General features: G+C 48.8%; 1 protein-coding gene across 2 annotated transcripts in view; it reads right to left on the reverse strand.

Moving 5' to 3' along the window:
• The window catches only part of USP34 (ubiquitin specific peptidase 34), a 2,709,276-nt gene that overhangs the window by 2,241,382 nt on the left and 455,335 nt on the right, over positions 1-12,559 (reverse strand). For both annotated transcript variants that reach the window (XM_086927486.1, XM_086927485.1), the window contains exons 18-19: positions 7,988-8,077; positions 7,805-7,900 (exon numbers count right to left, since the gene is read on the reverse strand). In XM_086927486.1, the coding sequence (XP_086783612.1) occupies positions 7,805-7,900; positions 7,988-8,077 (186 nt within the window). The remainder of the gene's footprint in view (positions 1-7,804; positions 7,901-7,987; positions 8,078-12,559) is intronic.

A 12,559-nucleotide genomic window follows, 5' to 3' on the forward strand; every position in this document is an offset into this window, starting at 1 on the left:
ATGTCCTTCTTCTGTACTAGGAAGAAGCGTGAGTAAAGACCCTTTCCCCTTTGAGACAGAGGGGCGCCTTCTATCGCACTTTTTCTTAACAGGGTATCGGCCTCCGCCTGGAGCTCTCGCAATTGAAACTGCGAGCCGACCGGTGGAATTGCTGGAGGCGGGCTGGTGAAACGCAGACTGTATCCATTGCAAACAATATTCAGAACCCACTTGTCCTGATTAATGTTTCTCCACTCTGCCAGATAATGTTGAATGCTTCCCCCCACCGGAGCGGGTAACGGATGAAGGGGAAGTAACAGCTCAGGGCCTAGACCCAGCCGGGCCTTTGGTCGCGGATGAAGCCTGCTGATCACCACGCCCCCTCTGGCTTTTTTGGAACGGGCGCCGCTGGAACTGCTGCTGTTGTTGTTGTCCAGCCTGGCGACCTTGCCCTCTACCTTGCGCCTCGTACCGTCTCTGGAACGAGTGGAAGGTCTTCTTCTGTTCCTTCGGCTTCTCGAATCCGACAGCTGTCAAGGTCTCCGCCTTCATACGGGCAATCTCCTCCTCTGCGTGTTTTCAAAACAGGGTCTCACCAGAGAAGGGTACATTGGCCACCCTCTGCTGCGCCTCCGGCTTCAAGGACGACAGACGCAGCCAGGCGTGGTGCCTCAGGTTGACCCCATGGCAGTATCCGTGCGGTAGAAAAAAGACAATCTAATACAGGGCTAGAGGGATGTTTACCGACCGGGCCTAAGTATGAGCGGGGTGTGTGGCATGTGATCGCGCCTTGCTTCGCTCCACCAGCAATACGGAAGGACTTTCCGCAGACAGAACTACAATTATGAATGACGTGACGTCATTCGGTAGTTCGAGACCGGGAAGACACGCGAGAATACGCGCGCGCGGCCGGGTTTGTTTTGGAGACAGGGCATTGCCAAGAGTGGGGCATTACCAGCTCCCTATACCACCATCGTGTATTACGAAGCAGTCAAGCAGCAGGTGGATACTAATGTTCAGGTATGTTAGTGATCATTGGGGTTATGGCGAACGGGCCGGCCACGCCCCCGCAGATAGCGGTTGGCTGTGTGATGCTTAGCCAGAAGTCAAGTAGCCAGAACTCACAGGTGACTGTGCCTCCCCCTGACTCAGTCACAGCCGGAGATACCGACGGACAGGTATGATTATCTGTGTTGCTAGCCTATCACTAGAGGGTTGCATTGTGCCAGACATATGTGGTATATAAGAAGCTGCGCAGTGAGCAGGTTCTGTTTAGCCTATAGTGGACAGGGAGGTGGATAGAGGTTGTGTGTGAACCTGTTGATGGGTGTTAATTAGCTCCATGTACAGAACACCGTGGACTACGTAGATTTATACATCGCCAGAGCAGTATCTTGTCTGGGCTTCTGGTCTTTGTTTTTTACGCAGTTGGTTTTGTTATTGTAGAGCGGGGTCTCATATTTCCTGAGCCAGGTCCAGGAAGAGGTGAGGTCCACTCCCCGGACACTCTGGGTGAGTAAGCAAGCATTTACATTCTTTGTGAAACAATTTAATATGTTTTCTGCAGACCAGTGTAGCGGATTGTGATTTTCCTGTATGTTTGTCCTCCCTAAACAGTAAATACTCAACCAGGTTCCGAAGAGGGGATGTGACACAGTCGAAGGAACATTATATCCTTTACTGGTTTTCACTTGTGTGTTTTTTTCTTATTTTTCACACTTTATTCACAATCTATGCAGTAGTATCACTTGAGAACAGAGACCCTGACGAAAGCCGAAGGCGTTATCCCTTAGTGGCTGAAACATGTTGGTCTCCTCGCAGCTATTTGTTTGTACTGCGATGACGATATTATACTGTTCTGGTTTTTATTAAGGAAGGGGCCAACAATTATTAAAGTTTTCTGGGTTGAGTTCCCTATCCTTTTTTAAGATCACCACTTACCTTTGTTTTGCTTACACTGCACTTCCCATCACATCAACACTATGTGGCAGTACCAAGTGATTGTGGGTCGCTACCCCGCATCTGGTTATCGGGGTATGCCGGTCTCAATGATCTAGAGACACAATACCCGATAAGGACTTCCAAATGATAATATTGATCATTACAAGACTGTTGATGGGAATCCTACACCAGGGGTGACTCACGTTACTGGTTCTTCACATCTTGTGATTTGGTTTGTTAGTATTATTATTGTGTTCGTACCCTTGTACTATTGATAGGGCGTTGACGAGCAGAGGATTACGATTGAATCCTCATTTGGACCCCTAAGTTTGTAGTATCCGTGCGGTGCCAGGAGGGAGGAATCCGCAGCCGAACTGATCACCTGGTTGGAGACCATCAGTCCTTCATTAAGGATTTCTTGGAAATCTTCCCTATCCTCCCGGGAAAGACGTTGCACGAACCGTGTTAGGGACTCCCAGAGGAACGGATCATAACGTCCCAACAAGGCTGAGGCACTCGCGGCCTTCATAGACGTGGATGCCGTCCCGCAGACCTTCCTGCCTGCCAAATCCGTCCAGCGACTCTTCTGGTCAGGAGGCACTGTCGATGACGGGGTGGTGGCATGTTGCTTCCTCGCCGCCGTCACAATCACCGAATCTGGCGCAGGGTCCAAGCGAAGAAACGCAGGGTCCGTGTCAGGGACCCGATACTTCTTTTGCAGCCTGGAAGGCGCTGCTTTAGTAACCGCAATAGGGTGAGGAAAGGCTCCATGGTGGGTTCCACCAGCCCTGGCACCAACGGCAACAAGGGGCGAGACAATTGCTTCTTGTAAAGGGTCTCGAAAATGACGTAAGTCAAGGACATGGGAGTAGTGAGCGTGATGCCCACCTTAGCTGCTCCTCGCAGCAACACCTCCTGGAAGGAGAGAATGTCGTCAATCGGGGACACCCTCGTCCGAGGGGAGTCCGAGAGGGTCGGCGAGTAGTCCCTGGCACTGGACGAATCTGTGTGGCTGGATCTAGATCTGTCTCTCTTATGGCACCGTATGGACCTCGTAGACGAGCGATGGAAACTCCTGGATCTATCTCTCCACCTTGGGCGAGACCTCCATCTCCGCGGCCTTGGACGGTCTGCGGGCCAGAAAGGAGGGCGCTGTGGGGGCCGAGCCGGGAGCCTAGGTTGTGGAAGCCCCGTAGGCGGCGTCGGCGAATGAGGTAACGAGACAGACCTCGGCGGAGCCGGTGGAGGAGGTCGATGAGGAGGAACCGGAGGTGGTGGAGGCGTAGGAGGTTGTGGAGGAGGAGTCTGGGTACGCGGAGGAGGATCCACGGATAAAGAAGGAGGTGTAGGCGACCTCGGTTTATAGGGTGAACAGACTTGAGAGTACTCCGAACCCGGAGACTGTCCCACTCTTCTTTTCTTCTTCTTCTGACCAGAGGGGGGCGTTCTAGAGGCCAGCCCCCTCGTGGACGAGCGACGGCGCCACCGCGACCGCGTGCTCGCTGAAGCGGAGGACTCCGTCCTAGTCCTAGAACGTCTAGTCTTCCTCCTCGACACAGAGTCCTTTCGACGTCGACGAGCGTCTCCTTGACGTCGAGGACCGTCGTCTCGATGCCGACGAGCGTCTCCTCGGCATCGATGGACGTCGCTTCGTCGTCGACGGTCGGTGCCTCGACGTCGATCGTCTTATCAACGACTGCGATCTCCTCGGCGTCGACGACCTCCGTCTCGACGCTGATCTTCAGCTCGACGTCGCTGACTTACGTGTCGACGTCTATTGTGACCGCCGGTGTCGCCTCGGCGGCGAGCGCAGGCGTCTAGACCCCTCTCGACGTCGATGATAGCTCGACGATGAACCAGTCCTCAACATCGACCTCGAAGGTCTCGACGTCAGTCCCCTCGACGTCGAACATTGACGGCGCTTCAACCCAGAGAGACAGGGAACAGACTGCAGTCATTCCTTTCGACGCCGACGTCGAGGGTATCGACGGACGTCGACGGAGACCGGTGGCGTTTTCTGACCTTTTCTTTACTGGGGAGCCCCCCAGAGGCCGACGCACGGGCAGAGGAAGGAGCCTCTTCATGCCCAGACCCACCTTGTCATTGCTGCCTTCTCAGCTCCAAGCCTTGGAGCCTGGTCTTCTCCCTGTCCTTGAGGGTCCTTTTAGGGAACTGCAGACAGATATCACATTCCTCAGGAACATGAGAAGAAGGCAGGCACAGGATGCACACCCTGTGAGGATCCGATTTTACCTTTTTCCTGGAGCACTCAGGACATTTATCAAATAATGCAGGCATATTTGATAAAAGAGCAGCCAAAACAGCAGAGAAACTCCAGCCAGATGAGACAAGGCAAAAACACGTCGAATGAACACAGTCTAACACTTTTAAAAATGCACAAATAGAAGGAAAAAAAAACAAAAAAGGGAGAGCTCAATGCTCCAGGGTCCTGCTAGCAGGAGCCAGAAAAAAGAACTGAAAGTGGAGGGAGTTGCTGTGCATTCTGGGATACCAGGAGAGTTCTGGAAAGTTTCCTTAAAGGCACGGTATCCCTTTTTAAGCTACATAATGGGCGCCTATGTGGGCTTGTCTGTCCTGTCCTTCCTCTCTATCATTCCAAGGATTTGGTGAAAGGGGGAAGTGTTCTCCATGGTGAAACCTGGCAGACATGTCTAAGTGGAATATTTGTGGAATATCCTTGCATTTGTAGTTGAAGTACTGGACAGTGTAGCCTTGCATGTATAGGCTGCAATATTTGTCTTTAATTTTCTCTTAAGTGTCTATGCAGTACTGCAAAGAAGACAGCTTAAGAGATTATTTTTGATTGCTCCGGGGTCCCCGCACATGAGCGGTACTATTCACTAGATTATGACTATACACAGAGATCCCCTACTACAGAACTATATCTTTTTTGATTTAAAAACAATTGGCCTGGAATTCAGTTCTTGAGTGTGTGAAACCTTTTGCTGACTAAGTGTGTACAACAAATGCTTTACACTGTCCTTTGATACTGCCTTACTGCTCGACCAAGCTACCACTTTAGAGAGTAAGGTCAGATCTAACTTTAACCTCTGTTATACCTTTGGAGACTGGGGACTCTATACACACTGTACCTTACTTAGGTCCAGGGTATATAAAGCCACTTTCTTATACCCACCCCCAACCAGCTTCAGAGGAGTCCATAGTAAAGGTAACTTTTGGAATGAGGTCTAAAACAGGCCTACCCTTTAATAAATTATTGTTTTCCACCATTGCACAGAGATGTGCACTGGTCTTTACCAACACAAGATCCTCTAATTGACACTCCCCATGTGGATATTTGGCTTAAAGACATTGCTGCAGTGGGCTTATGTCACCGGGCTTGGGGTACTATGATGATGCATGAAGTCAGCATTCCTAGGAAACCTATAAACGTTCGGACGGAGATGAAGATTTGGCTGAAAAAGAGGTAAAGAGCTGGTGGAATGCCAGGACCCTTTGCAGGATATGCAGTCATTCCCTATGGCCGAGCTTAGTACTACCTCTAAGAAGGGCTGAATTTAGAGAGGCTGTAGCTTAAACTTTCTGGCATTTATAGTGAACCTAAGGCTGTGTAGGAGTGAGATGATAGCCTGCATATGCGCTAGTCACTGGTTCTTCCCTGAGCTCTTGATCAGCCAACTGTCAAGGTAGTAAAAAATATGGATGCTCCCCTACTTAAGTAGCAGCTACCACTTTCAGGCACTTGGTGAAGTCCATTGGGGCAGTAGTGAGGCCAATTGGAAGCACCTCAAACTGATATTGATGGCCACTTACTACAAAGCGTAGGTAAATGGGATGTAAAAAACAGGCATCCTTGAGGTCAAACGCCATTGTGGTTACCTTGTTGAAGAAGAGGGATGACATTCTGCAGAGTTAGCATTTGGAAGTATTATGAGAAGATGTACCAGTTGAGGGGTCTGAAGTCCAGAATGGGCCCGGGGGACCTGTCCTTGGGGAGGAGGAAGTATACCCACTTGCTCCAGTGGTAGGGACCCCAGGTTAAATTGTGCCTTTTAAATGACTGCTTCTACCTTTTCCTCTAGAAAGTGGAGATGTTTGCTGCTAAAAGTAATAGTGAGGGTGTGGGTATGGGGTGAGATGCTGGAAGTAGGTGTGATAAGTTCTTGGCAGAAGCCATGGCGAACCACAACTAATACCCAGTTGTCTGATATGATTTTCTGCTAGTGAGGGAGGAAACCCTGCAGTTTTCCCCCAACAGTTGTTGTGTGTTAGGGGGCAGGCAGAAAGAGTGAGTGTTTTGAGGTGAAGGCTCCTGCTTAGCAACCTCCTTTACCCCCGGCCTCTGTTGTTGGTGCTTTTGCAGGCACTCCCAATGTGTCCTCATGGCAACTGCTGGTGGTATGATTGTTGCAGCCTGTAGTTGGAGAGGAAGGGTTGGGGAAAAGGTTATGGAAGTGGCCCTAGACTGGTTGCTGGAGTCTCTAAGAGATAATGTCTGTAAGGTGCCAATGGGTTTGGAGGTATCAGTTCCTTTCTTGATTTTTTCTAACAACTGGCCCACCTGAAGGTCGAAGAGATGTTCACACTAGTTGGCTGGGCAGATGTTTTTAGACTTCAGGCTTAAAGTCTGAGATATGAAGACATGCATGGAATCTGATAATGATGTTGGTGTTAATCTTTTGAGATGTATAGGCAGCGCCCAGGGTACAGCGGAAGGTGGCACTGAGGACGGTCTTTCTTTCTGCCCCCAATTCTTCATCCCTCTTTCTAACTAGGGAGAGGCATAACTAGTTCCTTCATTTCGTCCCAATCAGCCCAGGCATACCGGGAGAGGAGGCTGACCAAGTTGGATATCCTTCAGCGAGTGGTGGCTTCAAAAGTTATCCTCTTTCCAGCAGTATAAAGCTTCTTGCTCTCCTTGTCTGGCAGGGGAGCATGACCTGTGGCATGAGCAGAAGCCGGTTTGCATGTAGTATAGACCACCAGGAAGCCAAGAGGGATGGGACCCATGTTTTAGGGTGGGTCATTGGGGGAGTGCTTATATTTGCTCTTGACCAGTGGCATTACCACCCTCATCTTAATGGGTTCCTTGAAGGTGTCTCTGACAGATTCTAACATTATATTTGGCATGGGGAGATATTGTACCATTCTCTCTGACCTAGACAAGGTCTCCCCTAAAAAATCATATTCTTAATGGAGGACATGTATATATATCCACCTTGTGGAAGGTGGCAGTTCTTTTAATGACCACATAGTAAGAAGTGGTTATGCGTGTGGTTAATGCCCGTACCGGACAGTGATCCAGGTATGGATCTTCTGTAGGATCAACATCATAGTCTTCCCGTAAGGCATCACAGGGCACCAGATCAAACAGGGCATTATAAGGGTAGGTGGGATGGAAAGGGCTACCTTCCCCATAGAAAGTGTATGAGAAACCATCTGACGATTGTGGAGGTGGGGATGCAAGGGGGGTCATGCTGATAGAGATGGTGGAGGAGTAAGAGGAGGATGGAATTGCAGGAAGGTGGATACTCAAGTTGTTGCACAATTTATGCTTGGGATCTAGGAGTGTCTTCAAAGCAAGTTTTTCCTCGACGCTTAGTGTCCTCTTCTGAGAAAATGTTTATCTAGGTTTGGTCTGAGGCCATTTTATTCAGACTTTCACTGTTTGGGGGGCATGGACAGTCTATTCTGCCTCACATCCAGCTCCTCCTGGTGCCATTAAAGGTTTGATTGCTCTGAGCCATTGGAGCCTGCTGTTGGAGGAGCCTGCTGCACTGATGGGAGTCTTTGATGGGGTGAAACTCTTTGTCTACATGACAAAGTATATTCAGGCAAGAACACAACTAAAATAACTATTACATTACACACCATTATACAAAAGAGGAATAGAAATACTTACAATGCATGCTTGTGCCTATCTTCCCTAATAGCCTGAATGTAGTATATCAAATTATCAAAGAAGAGTTTCATCATGTTTAGTTCTTTTTCAGCCCACCTGTGGAAACAGAAACATCTATTGAAGTCAAATATTCTAAAAGCCCTGATGTGCTAATCACCAACGATATCAATATTTTCCACTTACATTGTTATCCAGTGGGTGTCATAACTGCTTCCAAATTGCTGAAAAGTGCCAAATAACTTGGGTAGAAGACGAAGCGACACTACTACTGATCTGAAAAACGAGCAAATTTTCCACAAAAATTAATATTAGTAGTATATATGCACTTCACATCTAGTTTCATATGTTGCCCAGAGAGGACTAACTCTAAAAGATATATCCATGGGAGTAAATTAACACAGGGCATCAGTGACTGCAGCTCTATGGCTGCATCAAACTGAAAGCTTCATAAGAGTCTACTGTATTAATTGTATTATATATTCTTGAGACCAATCAGTATGTATAAATTGGAATATTTAGTTTTATATATAGCCCCAGATCAATTTCCATGGATGTGTATGACAGCATATATGTAACAATAAAAAATGCAAAACAATAAGAATCAGGGGAGCAGTATTGTATGGAATCCTTCTCACTATTCACAGAGGTGCAGAAAAAGTCTTGTAAATCCGAAGTACCTACTTGGAATGTTAATGAATGCTATTAAGTAAAAAGATGGTATGAAAGAATGAATGTGTCATTGCTAATATTTTTTCTCTTGATCAGGTCTTAGAAGCACACATTTCATTAACAGATTTACATGGCGTGCCTTTACCTCAGGGATTATTTGCTTGTGAAAAAATCCCATAATCAAAACAGGGACTGAAAACAATTCCACAGAGTCAAATTGGAACCATATGACTAAGAAAGACTGATTAAAAACAATAAGTAAAAGCACACCCCAGAAAACACTGCCTGATGTCCTTGAAGTCAGAAGCACCAATTTTCACAGGGCCACACAGCGCAGGATGACCACAAAATAAAACAAGCTACTCAGGCTGGGAGGAGGTTAGAAGCAGGTCAATATTGATGCCTGTGAAAAACGTTTCAAACAACTATAATGTGTTATTCTGATGGCTTCTTCTTACATATTCCTCACCTTAATGCCTCCACACCTAGAGAAGGCTGCATAATCATCTAAGCAGAAAGAAACTATAGAAGTACGAGTTACTTACCTTCGGTAATGATGTGCCTGGTAGAGACTATTTTAGCCGCAGATTCCTTCACGTAGAATTATCCCCAGGCATGAGGCTGGATCCGGAAACTTTTTTACTACAGCATACCTGCGCCTGGGGCGGAATCACGTGACTCCGCCCAGACGTTGTCCACGTACGTGACGTCAGCATGTCACATAAGCCCCACCCGGCCCACCTACGTCAATTTTCTTCGGATAACTTTTCTGCACCACAACGCGGAGCCACCAGACAAAAACTGAAGGAGCATGGGAACAGTGTGCAAAGGAGTAGAAAAGAGGAAGACACCATAAGGAACAGTGCAACACTGCAGTGTCCAAAGGTAGGGACGTAAAAAGAACAGAGCAGGGCCCTGACCAGCCAACGTGCTAGTACATGGACAACCACCCCTCACGTACCCCATACACAAGGAACATGCGTAAATTGTCATGATACATTTTGTTTTGGCTTAATTCAGTTGAAGGCATATAAGTTTGGGCAAGGATATAAGAAAGAAGCCTCTTCTCAGTGCCGTTTTTGTAACCAGGGAGAGGAAAGCTTAACCCACATTTTGTGCATCTGCCATTGCCTTCGGGCGCAAAGAATATTCTGGCTGAGACCAATTTGGCTTCTTTTAGGCATCAAGAAGCGCTCGAGGTATGTATGAAGGGGGACTCGCTACAGTTGGCGACTCGCTTTGTAAAATTAATCACAGAAATTAACTGCTTGTCTCTACCATCTGATCAAACTTGAACTTTTACCCCCCTAAGTGACATTCCCTTGGCTTCTCTGCTTTCCCTTCCCTTTACCTTACCCATCAATTCTATTATCTCCTTCAACAGATCTGAATACACTTTTCTATTTTTAATGATCATTTTTGTATGTGCAGATTGCAATGATTTTATTTAATTGTGCAATAACATTTTTACTTACTTACTGTCATGATATATGCGGCAGGCCTAATACCCCTATGCAGAAACATGGAGGGGAGCCAGTCCCAAAACGGGCAGGAACAACCAATCTCCAAGCCACCCTGGCATAGAGCGCAACCACCCCCCAAGGAACAAGGGCAAGGCATGACCAGTCGACCCCAACTCAGAGGGGACAGGACCCCCAGTAGCAAGAGGGAGGGAGCGAGCCAGAGGGATGGAAGAGAGGGGAGGCAGAGATTGGAGGCCAACCACCCTAACCTGGAGCAGCCAGAGCAGCGGTGTACAGGAACACTGTAACCGCATCCTCTGAAGAACCAAAGAGGAGGAATGAATAGCAACAAGATGGACCACCGGTCAAGAGCCAGAAGACACCCACAAGAGACAAAGCCCCCCACCGGGAGGCGAACACCGAAGACCGACCCAAGGGTCCTCTCAGAACGGGGAGGAAGGGCAGATACATTGTTACCCAAGGTAAGTAACTCATACGTCTGATAGAGACTACTAGCCGCATATTCCTACACGTACAATAGATACCCTAGCAATACCCACAGGGAAGGAGGGTCTGCGAAAGGACCTCACCAGCCAGGATAGGACAGAGGGCCTCACAGGGGACCAGACCTGCAGACCAGGCAAGTAACCCGGTCCCTCCCAGGCAAGAGGAGCCCCCACAAGCAGAACACCACCAACTCTAGAGGGATGGAAGAAGAAAGAAGAGAGAAGAGAGAAGAGGCCCTCACACTCACAATAGAGACACCAAGGGCAAGACCAGAGAGGCCAAAGTACCCTATACTCTTCCAAGGCAATAAAGCATCCATCCAAGCCACAGGGAGAGCTCAGGGGGCCCAAGGAAAAGGAGAGAAAGGAAGGCGAGTCCATCCCAGACGGAAGGCAACAGGCCAGCCAGAGCGGCACCAACAGACATAAGCCCAGGGTCCCAATAAGACCGGGCGGGCGACGCCTGACAGGGGAGAGCACAGAAGCATCCCAGCCCGCAGGACAGAAGCAGGGAGGTGAGGAAACGGCCGGACACACCAGGATGAGGGGCAGTGCACACGACCCCAAGAAGCAAAGCAACATACAGAAATGCCACGGAGAACAGGCACCCAAGGGCCACCAGAACTCCCCAGCAGAGCGCAAGCTATATAACAGCTACTACTACCCCACATAGGGTACGTTAAGTCCCAAAACATGGGAACCCTCTTTGAAAGAACTTCCGCAGCAGAGGAAAAAACAAAAGACCACAAGGAAACACCCCCGCGAAAGGCTTGACAAGCAGCCCAAAAGGAAAAAACAGAAGGTCTTATCTCAGGTCCAAGTCTGTGCAACAATTCCAGCAAAAAAACACACAGTGAACAAAGGGCCGTCCAGCAGCCAACAATGCCAAGTCCCAGCAAGGAGGACTCAATGTTCAGAAAACACACTCTAAATGAAGAGCGACCATCTCAAGAAGGTCCAGAACCAGCTCAACTCAGCAGTCACTGAGGAGGGGGAAGGAGAAGGAGGAAGATAAGGCGGAGGAGGATGGGGGTTGCGGAGCCCCACCAGGAACCTTTGGATGGCGGAGTCAGCCGAGGCATGGAACAACAGTCTACCTTCAAACGGAAGATCAATGAGTTGCTGCCTTATATTTTCGGGGAACACGCCGTCCTGAAGCCAAGCATGGCGACGGAGAGTGACTAAGGAAGCCATAGCCCCGCCCAGTACCTCGGAGATGTCCAGAGCTGAGCGGAGAATAAACGCCACCAGCTCCTGGGCATCCAACGCATGATGCCGTAAGTCCACATGGGAAGCTGCAGATCCCAGAGACTCAGCCAAGTCCCACAAACAGGAGGAGGCCCTAGCCAGTACACACAAGGTGTTAAAGGCCCGCAGGGCAGCACTGGTCGAGGCGAAGATGTTGCGCCCCCAAAAGGTGTCCCATTCGGCCTTCATTCTCGCCATTTCTTCATCTGTGTGGGCCCCAAACAGTGAGGTGCCAGAAAAAAGGAGATTTAGTATGCACGCGTGTGCATCCGGTTTTAATGCAGTAAGACGCAACCAGGAGGATCGTCGTGCACATATGCCAGGTGCATACGAGTGAGCTGCTAGAGATACACCATCTGCTCCCGTGCTGATTACCTTGTTGGCCACCAGAGCACATTCTTGAATGATTTCAGAGAAGTCCTGTTGATCCACCTTTGGAAGTTTTTCTTTACAGCGTTCCAGTGAATCCCACAGGGATCTGTCATACCGACCCAACAGGGCCACAGCGTTGGACACTCCCCACTTCCGTCCCCAAGAATCTTGTGCTCTACCCTCTTTATCCGGAGGAGTGGAGGAGGAAGATGCAACTGCGTGTGTCTTCTTTGCTGCTGCAATAATAATAGAATCCAGAGGTGGGTCCGATTTAAGGAAAAGAGGATCCGATGCAGCTGGCTTGTATTTTTTTATGATACGTGCTGGAGCTGCTTTAGCCGATGATGGCACTAGGAAGACATCCATTACCGGCTCAATGATCCCAGGGACCGAAGGAAGCAATGGTCTTGCTGCAGACCTTTGATGGAGTCTCGAAAATAATGGATGTGGTCGTCTGAGTAGCTGACATGGTAATGCCCAGCTTCTGAGCTCCTCTG

The sequence above is a fragment of the Lissotriton vulgaris genome, chromosome 6 (assembly GCF_964263255.1).
Source record: "Lissotriton vulgaris chromosome 6, aLisVul1.2, whole genome shotgun sequence".
NCBI classification, from domain to species: Eukaryota; Metazoa; Chordata; class Amphibia; order Caudata; family Salamandridae; genus Lissotriton; species Lissotriton vulgaris.